Source organism: Archocentrus centrarchus, chromosome 19 (assembly GCF_007364275.1).
Source record: "Archocentrus centrarchus isolate MPI-CPG fArcCen1 chromosome 19, fArcCen1, whole genome shotgun sequence".
Lineage (NCBI taxonomy): Eukaryota > Metazoa > Chordata > Actinopteri > Cichliformes > Cichlidae > Archocentrus > Archocentrus centrarchus.
In genome coordinates this window covers 7,761,738-7,779,257 of record NC_044364.1, presented here as the reverse complement: position 1 = coordinate 7,779,257, position 17,520 = coordinate 7,761,738, and the positions used below count along the sequence as shown (strand labels likewise).

The 17,520-nt window shown below is 41.7% G+C and overlaps 2 protein-coding genes across 8 annotated transcripts in view; one reads left to right on the top strand and one right to left on the bottom strand.

Moving 5' to 3' along the window:
* Positions 1-8,076, top strand: part of arhgap17a (Rho GTPase activating protein 17a) — a 33,093-nt gene extending 25,017 nt beyond the window's left edge. For 2 of the 7 annotated variants that reach the window (XM_030754698.1, XM_030754696.1), the window contains 6 exons: positions 36-127; positions 1,081-1,228; positions 1,433-1,711; positions 2,531-2,679; positions 3,355-3,882; positions 5,788-8,076. In XM_030754698.1, the coding sequence (XP_030610558.1) occupies positions 36-127; positions 1,081-1,228; positions 1,433-1,711; positions 2,531-2,679; positions 3,355-3,882; positions 5,788-5,927 (1,336 nt within the window). In that variant the 3' untranslated portion in view covers positions 5,928-8,076. Of the gene's footprint in view, positions 1-35; positions 128-1,080; positions 1,229-1,432; positions 1,712-2,530; positions 2,680-3,354; positions 3,883-3,970; positions 3,991-5,787 lie in introns of those variants that run through there. The other 5 variants (XM_030754702.1, XM_030754700.1, XM_030754697.1 and 2 more) reach the window with 4 other exon arrangements.
* A 910-nt stretch (positions 8,077-8,986) lies between these two features.
* grid2ipb (glutamate receptor, ionotropic, delta 2 (Grid2) interacting protein, b) overlaps positions 8,987-17,520 on the bottom strand; it is a 42,759-nt gene continuing 34,225 nt past the window's right edge. The window contains exons 16-23 of the mRNA XM_030754283.1: positions 17,443-17,520; positions 15,310-15,506; positions 15,066-15,221; positions 14,895-14,981; positions 14,678-14,807; positions 14,242-14,360; positions 11,743-11,907; positions 8,987-11,443 (exon numbers count right to left, since the gene is read on the bottom strand). Of these exons, the coding sequence (XP_030610143.1) occupies positions 11,372-11,443; positions 11,743-11,907; positions 14,242-14,360; positions 14,678-14,807; positions 14,895-14,981; positions 15,066-15,221; positions 15,310-15,506; positions 17,443-17,520 (1,004 nt within the window). The 3' untranslated portion in view covers positions 8,987-11,371. The remainder of the gene's footprint in view (positions 11,444-11,742; positions 11,908-14,241; positions 14,361-14,677; positions 14,808-14,894; positions 14,982-15,065; positions 15,222-15,309; positions 15,507-17,442) is intronic.

Here is a 17,520-nt window from a genome sequence, read left to right as displayed (position 1 = left end):
TTTGAGCTTATTTCAGTTTACCTCTCATTACCCAGGAGTCTGGCTGAGATGGCTGCAGCTACCTCTGTGCACGTGGTGGCCATTGTAGAGCCCATTATCCAACATGGGGACTGGTTCTTTCCTGAGGGTAGGTCTTGGGTTTCCTCTACAGCTGCTTATTTTTCAGTCTGACCTTGTTTACCTTCTTTGTAGACATTAGTCCTATCAGTATATAAGGGAGTCATGGTGAAGGCGACTGATATTGATTGCCTTGCAAGACCGATAATCAGGAGTAATGAAGGACTGAGATAAAATGATCAAGGTCAAACAGCGGTTTGTACTTTAGAGGCTGGCTTGAAGATAAAGTGTCACATAATCCCCCTTGTTACGTATGAGTTGTTTTAAACACTCACCAATATAATATGTGTCTATGTGTATTTATGTACCTTTTTCTTGAGTTGCCTGTGAAATTCCACAGCTTTTGTCTTTGTTTCACAGGCAGGTTAGTCAAAGCCACTCTTCTTTTAGTCTCTCTTGCATCCCTGTGTCTTAGGCAGAGATAATATACTACCAGTTCTCCCATAATTGAGCATCTCTGGTGTACATACAGGGATGATGAGACATTGAGACCTATCACCTCATAATAATAATAAGGACTTTGGTAAATTGCTGACTATGTTTGTGGAAACAATCTCTGGACAAACTTTCATGACCATTATAGTAAAACTACTCATTTCACCACCTGCTGTGTTTTGCGGTGTTGGCAGGCTGGCCGTCAACACCTGCCTCTTCTTACCCATAAAAACTTGTATTTCAAGGTTGTTTTCTTTATTTCAGTCTAAAAAGCTTAGGTGAAGACCCAAGAACTGTATATCTTGTTCACTTAGGTTTCCCTTCGATCACAGGTCACAAGCTAACATAAAGTAACCAAAAATTGCTTGATTCAACATTCTGTACGTCACAGTGAATAACAGCAGTAACTTAAGCATTTCCTTGAAATTATTGTTTAATTAAAAACCAAAAGCAGGCTGTATAATATCCTCCTGCATTCTTTCTTGATGCAGTTTAGCCTCTTTTTAAATTTTTTTTTTTTTTTTACAGATGTGGAGTTCAATGTGTCTGGCATGTTTGTGATGCCCACACCTGCATCCAACCACAACAATCACTTAGATTATGACTCTGGCACCATTGAAAGGAAGAGACCTGGCAGCATGGTGGGACCAGAGAACGACACAGCGCGCAAAGACAAGTAATCAGCCAGAAGTTGCTTACTAATTACTCCAGTTCATTTGCACCTTTAATCCAGTCACTTTTCTTTTGCTTCTAGAAATATTGGCGTAAATAATCCAATCACTTTTCTCTTTGGGTGTTTGGTGATTTTTAGCCTAATCATGAATTTCTTTTGGTCGTTTTTGTTTCTCTCCTTCACTGTCTCCCTGCTATCGCTGTGTAGCACCACTAACAAGCACTCAGACCACACCCTTCGTAGAGGCAGTAACACCTTAGGGAGAAAGCAGCACACTTCACCTGCTTTCCAGCCTCCTTTACCCCCTGTGGAGGCTCAAGGGCAGGGACACGGGGCCGGGCAGGTTCCCCAGGCCTCGGCTGAGCCCCAGTCACAAGCTCCACCTGGGGGTTCAGGGTTTGATCCTTCCCAGCAAAGCTTGGCACAGAGTCTTGCTGCTCTCGCAGCTGCTCAACAGCTTCTAGCCCAGCACACAGAGGAGCTCAGGTAAGAGGTGTTTCCCTGCCTCTCTGCTGCTGGTGGGGAAGTAACACAGCATGCCTTACAGACAGACGTGCATGCTTTTGTTTTCAGGGTTCAAACTGCGGGAAGACATTAGTGCCTTGTCTGTAAACACATGACGTCAGATTAGTTTCATAAAGTGGAGAGGATTGTTAATGCATAGTTCACTGGCATCTCACAGACACCAGCTCTTCTCTTTGATTCAGCTTGTTCTTTCTCTAACTAAAACCACAAGTTTTCTTACGCCACCACCAGTTGCAGCTATGCAGACTTGTCTGAAGTCAGCCCACTGAAATGGCACAACAATGGCTTCTGTCATTCCACTAACAGCCACTCTCAGGGCCTCTCAGCTTCCCATCCCTCTGCTTTCCTCCCCAAATCACTGGAATCAGCAGGAAACTTGCACTAACTGGCTCAAACTGCATTGAAACGCCTGGACATTGGTGCCTGTTATGCAAAGACTGAAGGGGTGTCTTTGATTTAGTTGCTGAAAGGACAACATTCATTTTCAGACAGATAACAGCATTCAGTTCAGCATTTTTTGGCCCTACAGATTCCACTGGGAAGGTAAATTTAGATGAAACTTCCAGATTATATTTGTGGGACTTATTATGCAGCACATGAGAGGAGTTTGCTAAAAAGGAGTCTACTAAATAAAATAAATCTGGATCTACTTTAATAGCTCTAAAAAGAAAACTATTCAGGGTTGGATGCTATTGCATATGTGCTACCCAGAATTTAGGCCAACTTGAGGGTTTAAAGCCTTTTTTTTGGTGTGTGTGTGTGTGTGTGTCTCCTCTTAAGCAGCCCAAAGCTACGTGACTCTACATTCACCCCAACCCCTGTGCTCCAGAGGAATGGCTCTGGAGGAGGCAGCCAGGCTGCTGGGCAGCTAGCCACTGGAACCCCTGGGGCTGGATCCATGGGGCCCAGTCCACATATGATGCGCAGAGGTAAGAATCTGCACTCTTAGACGGTATAATATTTCAGTCATCCAGTGCTTACAAATATTAAGTAAAAAATTATCTAAGTTTAAATATGTTTTATTGAAGCTCTACATATGTTCAGGTCCACACTTACAGCCTCTGCATAGGTTGAATTCCCACAGTCCCTTCCTCTGAATAGCCAAAGGCCTATACAAAAAAATATCAGGGTGGGAACATTAATTCTGCATGAGTGATTGCATGGCTGCAGGAAACCGTATGAGAGTGAGAGCACCTGTCAGTCATTTTAGTGATGCTGTGTAGTGCAAGTGGGCTGAAAAATTAAGTCCCAAAAAACTGCAGTTCCTCTAGTGGCCACTTCAGGTTGGTTCCATGATCGAGTCAGTTCCCATAGACTTCAATGCTAAAATGCCCAACTCAGCAGCATTTAAAGGAGTGGTTCCCTGCTTGGTGCAAGAATGGTTTTAGCCTCTTGCTTTAGCAGTCAGTTTCACAGCAACTACGGGCAACCGGTCAGGGAATGCACATCTTTCCTTTGTGACCTGTTATTGGCAGATGCTCCCTAGGCCTGTGAGACTGGGACCTAGATTTTCTAACTTATAGAGATGGGTATAATGTGTATACTTTTGGACTATTATTTATATTTTCCCACCAATAATGACAAGATTTACCTTTTGCTTCCAGGTACCAAGAAGCAGGCTCCTGCTCCTCCCAAACCAACAAACCCTCCTCCCAGTCAACCCTGTAATTCAGTAAACCACACCTCATCCTCTGGCTCATCCCAGACTGTCAGTCCCACCCCCAGACCCCTGTCTAGCCACTCATCCACTCCCCCACTAACCTCACAGCCATGTGCCACACCTAGGCGCCATTCAAGCAACCAGCCCCCAATCCAGGCGCCCAGCCATCCGCCCCCAGAACCTCCAACGCAGGTCAATCACCCTACGCAACCTGCATTCCTCGGCCAGCCCAGTGGGGACCAGCACAGTGCCGACCCCTCACCTCCAGGAACCCCAACCCCCCCAGACACCCCTCCGCCCTCCACTAGCAGCCAGGATGTAGTCACCCCTCCATCCCCATCTCCCTACCAGTCAGGCTCGCTTCCTCGGCCGCGGCCTGTCCCCAAACCTCGGAACAGGCCCAGCATTCCCCCACCACCCCAACCCACCACCCTGACCAATGAGACCAATGGGATCTGCACAAAGATGATGGGTGCGTACCATTTCTTACTTACCTATCATTACTAATCTAATACTAATGTATACCAATTCTAACAGTCTGCATTGTAATACCTCTGCAGGTTAAAGAGACACTTGTGAGGTTTGTTGATAATGGACACTCGTAGTAGAACTTTTTGTTAAATGTTATGTCATCACCACAGCCTGCTGACTCTTTCACATCATTTTTTTTTTTAACAAGCTCTGATGCACGACTGTCACATGGTGTGCGATGGCTTTTAGTAAGGAACTCACTTCTGATGTTAAATATACTAGAAGTAGATCTTAGATGAAGTTGCACTTGGTGCTGCCAGTTGAATAGTGAGGAAGAAACCAGAAGATGAATGCCTTGAGAGGACTAAATATAAACCAAAAAAATGCTAGATATTTAAAATGTGACTGTGTGTTCCATCACTACTATGCAAATTGTCAAGCATTTGTGGAAATCGAGAAAATTTTGTGTTTTCACTTCATCAAATGAGTTGCAAAGTGTAGAGTGAATATAATCTCAGCATCTTTACCATTCATTTAAGTCATCTTGAGACATGTGCGCTTTTTCTGCACTGTACAGTTTCTCTCACACAGCAGCTTAGTAGGTTTGAGATCTGGTGACTTTGCTAGCCACTCCGATTCCTACACACTGCTGGTTTGGAGCTGTGTTTTGGGTCATTGTCCTGTTGTAGCTCCGATCAAGGGGTGTTCACAGGGTATGCCACAGTACTTCAGTGAAACACTCTCCACTACACATTTTGTCCTCATTAGAACACCAATTCTACACCTCAGCCAAACACAAAAACTTTATTTTTCCATATGTTTACCATACAAGGTGCCCAGTTTGTTGGCACTGACTTAAAAATGTTTTTCTTCCATTAACTTGGAAAGATGCCTGACATCACTACACTGACTGACTCGATTAAACTGGCTACACAGCTTCATCTTTTGCTGCTTCTTAAAATATGTTCATTGGGTTTGTATTTTCAGAAGTGGATGTTTCACCATAGGTAATATGGCAGACTGGCATCAGAGCTGTTATTTCTCGCGAGTCATTTTCATTGGCTGTCACAGTTTAATCAAAAGGGTTCAAAGCTCAACGGTTCTTAAATTAAACGAGGCTTTCAAACCCTTCACTGGGAGGTAAACTGTGTTCAGATTTTCAGAAATGTGAAGCATTCTGTGTTGTGGAGTTTCGAAGCCAGTGCCCCCCCCCCCCCCCCCCCCACCCCCCTTTTTTTTTAATTTAAATGCATGTGTACCTCTTACATGCATGTTTGTGTTTTTAGTGTTCATATTCAGAATCATGTCCCCTAACAAACACACATTTTAAAATTTGTTTCAATTTTTAGCAGTTTATTCAAATGCACTTGAGCGTTTTCCAGCAACAAATTCCCAACAAATAAAAACCACGTTTCTAATTTCTAAGCATCACATTTTCTGTCTGCTTCTGCTGCTTGGCTGCACTGCTGTTGCTCACAGTCTCTGTTGCACAGCGCCACCTCCTGACAGGGGAGCTTCTCACTGCTGAGCGTCTGCTGCAGTTTAAGCTATGGAAAATATGATACAATTTGACTGCACCGCAGCAGTTTTAAGTGTTTTCATACGTCAGCATGAAGCTGCACGTGTTTGTCATTATGGGCATTGTTTATGTAATGTGGGCATGAATAGTGCATTTATCTTTTTGGGATGTTTATGTTGCTTTTATATGAATGCCTGTGTGCATGAGAAACACACTTGCAGTTCCTTGCCAACATAAACAAAAAGTGGAGCTATCTGTTTTAGCTGTTACCACACGTATCGCCTTTTTTATTTAAAGATTTTTCTTTTTTTTTTTCTTGTCACTGATTTGCTTCAGTGTCTCCTCACTGTGACTCATCTGTCCTCCATAATGTGTCCTGTTTTGTAGATCCGGTGATGTCTTTCAAAGGTTTGAGTCGAGCGTTGGTCCCTGAGCTTGCGGTAGAACAGCAGCTAGCGGCCGCCGCCTCCTCCTCTCTGCCTCCTCCCAAAGACTGTGACCTGGACACCGAGAGCACTGTCCTATAAGGAGGCGCCTTTTCTCATCATGCACACACCTCATTTAGTCTCCTCTCTAGCCCATACCTGCAGGCCTCTTATATAAGATAAACCTCTCCTGGTGCACCTTGTATGAAGGACAATAAACTACTGGCAGCCATCATGGAGGTCAAACAGCTTTCTGTCAGCAAAATACCAGTCATATGATTAACCTTTGACATGTTAGTTTATTATGTATGAAATACACTCTACTAGTATTTATACAAACTACTACACACACACATGCACACACACATTAATATAGGGATGAGCTAGTTGAGTTGCAGTTTGTCTTTGTTCATTACCTGTGGTAGTCTTCATATTATGTATGTCATAACTAGAGCTTAAACTCAACAGATCAATAAGTATTATTGATGTATAATAGATTTTTAAGCTAATAGGGTAAAACATCACTAAATCTCAATGCCAGGCGAGCTGTTTAAGCTGCTTAGGCCTGCATCTGATTGCAGTGCATCTGCAAGCTGCTTTGCAACCCCCCCAGCTCCTTTATTTCATGCCGTTTCTAACTTAAAAAAATTTCCACTACTTTTACCATTACTTGCAGTTTGTATGTCTCAGCAGTGATTAGCAGTCACTTCCTGACAGTCTTCTCGACCTCCATGATGTTGCCAGATGTGGTTTGCAGGGAGACTCGTGATACAAAGCCTTTACACTGCAGCATATACCACCCCCCCCCCCCTGTCTTTATACCACACTCCCTACAGAACAAGCTCCAGACAATCATCAAAGAAGAGCAGAGCAGAAGGGCTGAAGATGAACTCGTGGTGCTGTCGGAGACTCTGTTACAGCAATATAAAGAACACGGAGTAGCGTGGGGGTTGCCAAAATATGGACTGATAAGACTTGGCTGTATTTGGTGTGAGGTTTTTTTTTGTGTGTGTGTGTGTGTGTTTTTCAGTGTTGAATATGGCCTTAGAATAAAAAATAAGTTGTATTTTTTAAAGGGGGGGCAGGGGGAAACAAGTCATCGGAATAGAATAGAAACCAAAACAGTGCTGGTGACTGCAGGTTTCCAGTCATCTCAGACACTTAATTTACACCCCACCCCTTTTTTTTTTTTTTCTGTCTCTATGGGAAACCCCATCCTTTTCCCTCCTGCCTGTATTTATTTACCAATTTAAAAACACACATTCCCTGTGGCTTGACATCATTAATGCAGTCTATAAATGTACACCATGCCTTATCGGTTCCTCCTAGAACTATGAAATAAACATTTACTGTACGGAGGATTCCCTTCTAGTACTACAAGTATTTCTAAGAAGCTGTATGGGTAGCAGGTATGTTTCAGGCTCTGTCCAATTAAAAACTGTGCGGTTGTGTGTTGTTCCACAGATGTCGTGTATTTAAATGTGTTCGGGTTTTCTAAGCAGACGTAGCAGGGTTAACTCGACCCTCCCAGCCTGAATGCAGTCAGTATTTTTGCCTTTCTGTTTCTCCGTCTATCTTTGTGTGTTCTCTGGTGTTTGCTAGGGCATTACACACGACAGGCTGAGCGTTAGCGAATGTAGTGAAAAAACTGGCCTCATCACCCTGAACAGAAAGATGCATAAAGAGCTGATTTTGCACTTGAGCATAGGCCGGACTCATTGAGTGGTTTTCTAGTGAACTGGTTTAGAGGGCTTGTTTATATTTTTGGTTTCTCTCTCTTTCCCACTGAGCTGAGTGAACACAGTACTGTGATATCTCAGTAGTGATGTGGTGTTAGAGTTTGCCAGGTCATTTATTTTATTTCATTTTAAATGGCTTTGTTGTATTTTCTGTGTAAACTTTGCTTCATTATTATTATTATTTGGCCTCGAATATAATGCAGATTTTGGTTCCTAGAGAACTGACCCAACATGGTACCAGTGGAGAAAGTCTTGTATGCTGCAGTTGCCCTGAAAACAAGTTGTGTTTTTCAGAGACAATCAAAGCATTATAATCCCCTCCTTTCTCTCTTTACGCTCCTGTACCTGGCTGCCTTATCCCTGTGCATCGAGAGAACAAACAAATGCCATTAAACTAGAAATGATAATGCTGCATTTTTAAGTTCCATAGTTTTATATGTATGCTGTCTGGTGAGCTTAAACATGGGAAAAAAAAAACATGTAATATGCTTTCCTTTCCAAAGAAAATAAAGTATATAAAGAAACTATTTAAATCTGCTCCAGTGTTATTGTCTTGTGAATTGGCTCTTTCTATTAAAGGATGATCAACGAGGGAATTTGCTAATGCTACTGATCGAAAAGCATTTTGTTTAACTTAAAATGTGGCTTAAAAACATTTATTTTTGTCTGTGGCCACTGTTGGGCTACGACAAGTTACGATGGCAAAAAACCCCCCATCCAACAGGTTAAGCTGAAATAAGTTTATGAAGGATGTAATTAGGTCGATGGTAGACTGAGTTGTTCAGATGATCATCCACACTCTCCACAGAGAGGGTAAGCCACGAAAGGTTATTGCTGAAATCGAAAACCTACTAGCAGAGTATTTGCTGACCATATTACCCTTGGAACAGCCAACTCACTTGACCTGAACCCAGTAGAGGCCATAAAATACTGTCAAGAGGAGGATGACCGAAAAATACAAATGAGCTGAATTCCACTATCAAAGCACACTGGGCTTTAATAACACTTCAGCAGAGCCACAAGGTGGTACCCTGCACTAATGCAGTCATCTGTGGTAAAGGAGCCCCAGCCAGGTTTTCAGAAGTTGGACATTTCTGACATTTTTTGATTAATTGTAGAAAATATTCTAATAATCTGAGATACTGGAGTTCTTATTATCATGAGCTCCAAGCCATAATCATTAAAATTAAAAGAAAAATAGGCTTGAAATTTTTCAGTTGGAAGCAGGATGTATGAAAGTTTACCTTTTAAAAAAAATTAAATTACAAAAAACCCCCTTTGACATAATTTTCAATTTTTTGCAGATGCACTACTATGTTGATACCTGTATATCTGTTATCAACAGATTATATTGGGTAATCAATATGTGGGTCGCTCTCTAAATTTATCACCTGAATGCACAGATAAGTCAGGCAGTCACTCTTTCAGGCATGTTCTTTTATTAGATCAAAACATATCCTTCATCTGAAAGCAAACAAAAAGGTAAAATGATCACAAAACATGAGCAACTTTTCATGAAAACATATAAAACAGTTATAAAAGAGAACCAATAAATTAACCTAACTAGACTAACAGAAGTGCACCTAACCTAAATAAACCTAAATATCCAGGGAGGGTAAATGCTACCAGCTGCACATCTTTTGTACATTAACTGCACCAACATGCAAATGACTGGGACAAGAAACACTGTTACTACACCTGTAGCAGCTAGGATTGCATTGTTACGAGGTCATGGTCACCTCGTAAGCCTGGCTAAAGCTATGCATTAAGAATATAAATAAAATGGTAATTTCCTGATGACACTCTTGAATAAGAAAATGAACTAGGACTCGGAGGACGCAGGAGAATACAATAAAAAATGAAAATGATGAGCAGTGCATAGCAAAAAAAAAAAAAAAAAGTCTCCAATGAATTTACAATTTCAATAGTTCATCAACAGAAATACAACACAGCTACAGGTACACTGTACAGTAGAGGAGTCATGGCATCACCATGACAACCAGAAAAGCAGGAAATGTCCATTTACAGTGTTTTTCCTCCCCGCACGCGTTTGACGTGCATTCATCCAGCAGCCGCCCACTCATTCAAGCAGGGATGCATTCGCAACACTAGAAACGCTCGACAAATTGCACAACCATTAGCGGTCCTCTCTGCCAGAAGCAAACAGCTCATGCTTCACAATGAAGCTGGCTTTCATCTTTGAGTACTGCCAAAAAAAGGACATTAATTACTGGAAAAGAGTTATTGATCACCCACACTGAAATTCGTGATGTGCTGATGGCAGGCGGAGCTGCCTGGCCATGAAAGGTGCAGTACTGTTTGCAAAACACTCAGAGCACTCAAACAAATGTGCAAATGCATGTGGATCTCACCGAGTTCTCACAGGGAGAACAGCAGTGATGCTGAATGAATATGACCTCATGTTCAAAGGCTTCAGCTCATGTGCAAAATGGCTTGTTGTACTGCATGGAGACATGGAGTGATGGTGTCTTGATAATGCCTTTAATGTATAAAGCTGAAACAAAAATGAGCCAGGACCACCCAACACACAGATGGACTGACATCTAATTGATGCAGACAAGTTGCCAACACGTTGCAATCAATCCGAGTCTGCGCTAATGACGGCAACTCGGCGATTTATCTCTTTGCAATGGGGGACTCAATTCATCTGTTGACAGCTGGTTGTATTCTGGTTATATTTCTATATAAAAGCAAAGTTGCTGAGGACCTGCGGCATTTGCAGTTAAATTGCTCTCCCTAAATTGCCATAAGTAACAAAATAACCTGAAAGGATATGGGCCAAACAATTCTTATCATATGTTCAAATGACAAATACATTTTCCATTAATAATTTGAGTTTTGACATTTGGCTTGACTTGTATTTTTTAAAGTACTAGTTGTTTTAATATATTTGCAAACATATTATTTTTTTAATTAATAACTAGAAATAAAAACTACGATCTTTATGGCCTTGCTTTGCTTCCATAGAAATGATCCACTGATCCTAAACACTTTAGAATCAGAGTTGGATGTGGATTCCCCCCCCAATGTCTTTTAAATTCACAGTAAATTAGACAAATATGACCACATCTGATGTTCTAGATCCACGATTTGGACAAAAATTGTTTAAAAATGTCACTATTATTTCTGAATGTTTAAAATATATCCCGCTGTATGGGAGGGCAGTGAGTGCACCATCAAACACTACACTAACACTAAACTACACCTGTCAGTCATCTTGATTCCAGATAGCTGTCATCAGTCTACATTTACGCTTAATCTTTACAATTTTCAAATATGATCTGATAGAAAATATAAACTTTATATTGTTGTATAATAAACATCTAAATATTCATACCGGTTGCTGTCATTGCTTAAATCTCACTTTAATGTGGCATCGAGATGAAGGGGAGCAGTCTTGGAAGGCTTCTTTCTTACATTCTTTACAAATTTACTAATTAATGCGCATTAAAAAGAGATGTAAGTAATGTTAATAACTGGTGTAAGTATTGCGTGTACGGTGTGGAGTTCCTATCGACCTGTGGACACCTGAATGTTCCTGCTCTACCCAGCACCTGAAGTAACAGCACTGTTGCACACGGGGCACTCGTGACTCATAACTGTTGTGATTATCTACATATAGACACAGCGCTTTTCCATTCTATTTGCTATAGATGACGCGGCCTCTGTTCCCGTCGGTTTGAGTGTCTGCGTGTGATCTTGGCACTTTGGTTATGGAGAGCAGAGTGAAAATTGAGCTAACCGGCCTTTTCGGTTTGGCCCGACATCTGCCTGCATTTCTTGATTCTACCAGGCCAGAGGGGAAGACAGTCTGGGGCTTCTGGGGTTTTCCGGAGTCTGGATCTCACTGAGAGCTCTCTGCAAGAGAAAAACCATAATCTCATCTGATTTATACTCATTTTACCCTATTATTTTCAGATTTGGAGTGCATTCATTTATTCCACAGACAGCAGCAATTTGCAGCCTAATCAGTTTATAGCTGCAGGCAGCTGGTCTGTGTGAGAGCACCATCTGAATACCTCATTGTTTTGAGTAGGTTTGAGTCTGTCGCACGCCTGCTGAATATATCCAAAATATAATATCACCTTCTGGAACAAGTCAAATTTAGCCTTGCTCACTCTAACACCTTTAAACAGAACAGTGGAGTATCGGCTCACCTCAAACTTGGACATGAACTCTGAAAAAATGCCGAAGAAGATCTCTGTGCTGGTGGACTTGCTGTCCTCTCCAAAGTAGGAGGCCACCTTGGTGAACTCCTCCATGGCTCTGGTCTGCAAAGATTCCAGAGACTGGATCGCAGGGTGGCTGTTCTCCAGAAAATTCTGTGGGTACAAATGTTCAAATATTAAAGGGGGGGGCTTCATTTTGTACTTACACATTAAAGTCAGTTCACGTGTCATAATGAATGATGCAACTGGATGAAGATTTAGAAAACAATCAGTGATGTCACCGTGATGTCAGTAGGTTTGATAGCTGCGAGTAGTGGGGTTTCAAAATATGAGTATTTTATGAGATATCAAATCGTTACAGTTATATTGCTTCAATTATATTATGACCTGAGATGAAGATTTTACAATATGATTTCTCCTTGCAATTCCCTACATTTAAATCCCTCCATAACAAGGGATGGGTGGTACAAAATTGCTTAATGACCCCATGGAAGCAAAGCAAGGTGCTGCTACTTGCACAGTAGTAACTCTGTTACTACTGTTATTACTGTGATATTCTTATAGTTTTGCTCAAAAGGTTTTTGCAGCCTCATACATATGTGTCTGTACCAGGGTTATAATAGTTTTGGATTTTACATTATAGTTTAGTTTTAGTTAGTTTTTACTTTTTTTTCTTTAATTCAGTTAGTTTTAATTAGTTTTCACAGAGCTTTTTCTCGTTTTTATTAGTTTTTATTTTTGGTTTCATGCTTAGTTTTAGTTAGTTTCAGTATTAGTTTTAGTATTTTCATACCTAATCAGGTGCAAGATTCAAGGCGCAAAAGTGATTGTTGTGTAATGAAAACTTGACAAAAGATACCGTTTAAAGAAATATAGTCAACAACCAGCTGTTCACAAGACATGCTAAATGTGTGTAATATTAAGGACACACATGAACATCAACAGGGAGAAACAAAGAAAAACATGAACTCCCAAACTCAATAAATTCTACAATAAACTCCACAATAAAGTTCAGCATCAGTGCAGCAGATTAACAACAGCTACATGTGGTGTTTGACAAAAACAAACTCTTTGAAGGAGCTCAAATCCAGCTGCATCCTGATGTTCTCACCACCTGAAGCTGCTTCTGTTTTGGAGCTAGCTCGGTTAGATGCTGCTAATTAAACTTGCAGGGTCTTTGCGGCCTCTGTACATAGCCTACGGAAGTTGCCGACCTCATGTCCACATTTATGCTTATGTAGCTGGATTGTGTGTGTTATTACCTTGTGGTCGTGTGCAGGTGTTTTATATGCAGCGCAGGCTGGGACTTCTTTTTTGGTCCTCGCTCTTTGTGCTCAGTTTTTTAGGTGCAAACATATTTGTCCCTGTTTTTTTTTCACTTTCTTCATTCCTTCACGTCCATCCTGATAGTTTCAGCAGTCTCCTACTAGGAATTTGCTGACAGTTGTGAGTCCTTATATTGATGCTTTGATTATTATTCCTGATCGTTATTCTCTCACTGATAAAGTAGCCGGAAACGCACAAGGACGAAACAGTTTAGTCACAAGTTTCTGGGCTGCGTGGACCCGACAAGTAGTCCCGTTTCTCAGAGGCGCAGGCCAGGTTACCTGGAAGGATCAGAGCGGTTTCTGTTGTGCGCTTCTCAGGTGGACTTTGATGTTGCTGGTTTTTCCTGACTGAGAAATGTTCCGCACATTTTTCATCATCCACAACAAGACTTTAGATTCTATCTGTGCTCTTGTACTCAAAGAACCTCCATACGGGACTCTGCAGCTTTCTCTGCAGACCGCAGCCATTACTTTGCGGACCAGCGCGGTGAGCGCACGCACATGCGCACACACTCAGTTGTCCGATGGCGCTCCCAGCTTAAACTCGGAGAGCGGAAACAATGATTTCATATCAATCCACAAGTCTTAAAAAAAAAAAAACAAGTAAATGAAAGTCAGTTTATGGATAATTTCAGTTAGTTTTAGTTAGTTTTGTAAACTCACAATTCAGTTTTAGTTAGTTATCGTTTTTTCCTTTTAATTATAGTTTTTATTTATTTCAGTTAACGACAATGTTTTTTCAATTTCAGTTTTCGTTATTTCGTTCGTTTTCGTTAACTATAATAACCCTGGTCTGTACTCTCCTCTTTTGCTTGTGCTTACTGATACTTAATAAACACAAGCGTGGAAAATGTATTTTCGTCCACAGTGCAAGTGAAACGCAGATCCCGGATGAGCCCCTGTGTGGAGTCTGGATGTTCTCCCTGTGCCTGTGTGGGTTCTCTCTGGGTACTCTGGCTTCCAGCCACAGTACAAATACATCCACGTAAGGTTAATTGGTGATTCTAGAGTAAATTAAGTGTAGGTGTGACTGAGTATCTTTCTCTCTGTTTCAGCCCTGTGATAGCCTGCAGCTTGTTCAGGGTGCACCCTGCCTTTCGCTCTATGATGGCTGGGATAGGCTCCAGCCTTGAAAATGGATGGATAGCTCTTATCATACACTCATGACTGAAGTGAAGTGGTCCTCAGGGGCGGGCTGGATCTTCTGACAGGCCGCTCTGATGTCCTTTATGATGGAGTGAAGGTCACTCAGCTCTGTTGTGATGGCCCTCTGGTTCACTGTTACATGAAAATATTGGTGATGAGTTACCAAACCCAGAGCATGACCATAAGACAGCTGCAAGGAATTATGCAAATCAGACTATAACAATCAGCTAGCTACCTGTAAATTAAAATATTCAAACCATTATCATGTGTTATTTTAAAAACATGAAACAAAAAGTTACTTGCACAAACACAAATCTACATTAAGTCAGTTGCTTTTAATGAAATGTGACAGCCCCTGCAGCGACATCTAGCACTATGTACAAAGATGGAGCGCTTCACAGGATCTGCCACTAAAGGTAAAGAGCTCAGCTGCTGTAATAGCACTGTACCTTTAGCAGCCAGAGGCACTGTTGTCAGGTCTCTGGGAAAGTTGAGCAGCTCCGGGAAGTGCTGGCACAAGGACTTGGCCAAAATGTGGAGAAAGGTGGATTTCCCATCTACTGTTTTGGTTGTGCTTAGCTGCGAGACAGATGAAAAGTATGAATGACTAAACACCAAAATCAAGCTGAACATACTATCTTGAAAGCACAGACGCCCATGCTGTACCTCAGTTAGGAAGTTGATCTTAAAACTGGTTGTTCTGTGGCTCTTCGGCTGCCCGTTGTTCAGGTAATTTCCCATTGCAAGAACAAACTGTTGGTAATGTAAAGCCATAAATATCCAGTGCTAACACAGACTGATGGCTTCATTTTCATTCTGACTGCAGTAAAGCTTTACCTCCAGGATTTTGGCCAGTTTCTTACTGCTCCTCAGCTCCACTGAAGCCTTGTAGATGTAATCGTATGCGATCTTCATCTCCTCTGTCCTCTCTTGTAGGGTTGTCTTGAAGTGGAGGCTCCGCAGGCGAGTCTTATAATCAGGCACCATTAGCATCTGAAAAACAGAAATTGTTTATTCATGCAGAACATTTCATTTTACTTCTTAAAATTTTAATCATCTTGGACATTTTTCCTGCAATCACCTGGAAAATGAACTGGTCCGGCTCGCTCAGCTTGCCCGGGTCCTGATCAAACTGCTCGTACTGTTTCACCTCGTCTTCGTCTGGGGCGTACAGCAGCAGCTGCTTGATGTGGGCCGGCTCCAGTCTGTCGGTGGTCATGTTCATCAACACCTGACGCAGCTCCACGGGGGAGATTTTCAGATGGGCAATGAGGATGGCTGCAGGGAGGAGGAGGGTGAGTAGGCGGGGGAAAATATGGAGAATTTATGTACCGAAGAGGATCACTGTGTTCCAGCACTGCCGACAAACCTTTCATCTGCCTGTCTTTCACTCACATTTATCACCATGTGTCTGTACCATCTAGTTATGAAATCCAAAGTCACATTATAAACCTGGTAATTAACAGCAGAAGATAGAAGTTGATGTTTTAATGTAAGGTCAACAGTCTTCCATGTGAATAGGGGAGATCCATGGTATCCTGAACTGGCCAGAGCTAATATGTCAAAGAATCCAATCTGGCTCACTGGATGGCTTTGCATATTGTGATAACTGCAATGACAGAGGACATCAATTCTAGACTTTTCATTGTCCTGCTGTATTGCTACACTGGCCTGTTTTATTACAATGCAGTAAGATGATCAAGATAAGGTTTTAGCATTTCTCTGTAATGGCAGAAGCTTTAGCAGATGTGGAAAAACAGATACAATGTTGAAACTGTGTTTTTAAAGATCAAATTTGGACATATCCAGCCCACAATCTAAGATGTGTTTGGCATCCCTGCCTTATAAGGGGAATATAAATTTCTTTTTCTTGTACAGAGCCACTCTTTTTCATGTGTGTCTCTCAGAGATATTATGAAAGGAGCTTGCTTCTCACAGAGTTGCCTGACTCATGAGATGAGCTTCGTCTACAACAGATGCAGATCTCGGGCAGATATCGGTCCTGCTGCTGAGCCGATGCCCTTCTATGGCCCTGTCCAGCTCTCCTCATGTAACAGCCCATCTCATGGTACCTTCTCTACACTGTTGAGACTGTGCTGGGTGACACAGCAAACCTTCTTTTGACAGCACATATGGATGTGCCATCCCGGAGGAGCTGGATTACCTGTGTGACCCGAATAACGTGCTGGTACCGTCCAGCAAACGGCAAAACTAGAGAAAAATCAGTCAGGAGGGATAAGGAGAGAGCAATGGTCTGTGGCCACTACCTGAAAAACCATTCCCTCTTTGGGAGTTGATTGATGAAGCTTAACTGACTTCGTGTTACACTGTGATGATTCAGTGCTCCCTTGATTCTTTTAAACAGTGCATATTTTTGCTGTCACATAGCACACAAAATCAAAACATCTGCATCCATCCATATTCTTAACTACTTATCCAACTTGGGCGGTGCGGCGGTTAGAGCCTACCTTGTTCCCACAAATTAACACAAATAGAAAGGCAACCACACACTCTTTCATCCACACCTATGGCCAACGCAGAATCACTAATTAACCCAATTAACAGATGTGAGAGCAAAGCAGGAGCACCAGGAGGAAAATCCACACAGATTTGAACCCAGAATCTCCTTGCTTACATTACAGAAGATGCACCACGCTGTAGAATACCACCATACATCGGTAAAAATGTAACTACTGCTGAATATTTAACGGGTGCCAAACAGTCACAGAGCCTGTAGTAATTTGCAACTCTTGATTAATTTCCATCAACACTGTTCCATTAACACATATATATATATATATATATATAATAATCACTGTTATTCATTGTTTTACATTTTTTTTAATCAATATTCCACCTGAACCCTGACCTTCAATGCACCGTAACTACTTCAGGCTAGGCTGTTTTCAGGCTAAAATAATCCTGTTAGCTTTCATCAACCTATTTTGGTTTATCATCAGCTCCACATTATCTCATGGGCACAATGCGGCTCTGATATCTTGCCTTTGTAGTGTATATAATTCCTCTCTTAACATTAATGATGCAGTAGATATTTGGCCTTGGTTATGCCATCCATGTTCTTTGTGACATGTCTTCTACTTTTGTAAATTGTCCGTCTTTTGTAAAATTGAAAGCAAACCAGCTGTAACTGTAAAAAGGTAAAAAGGTAAAAAGGTGATCCTCGACCTTTCTGTCGTGTTTTTGCGGTACTCACAAGCGTTGTAGGCTTTCTTATGAGACAGAATCTCCACCACGTCTTTCTTTTTTAAGTTCTCTGGCTGGAAGGCTGGCG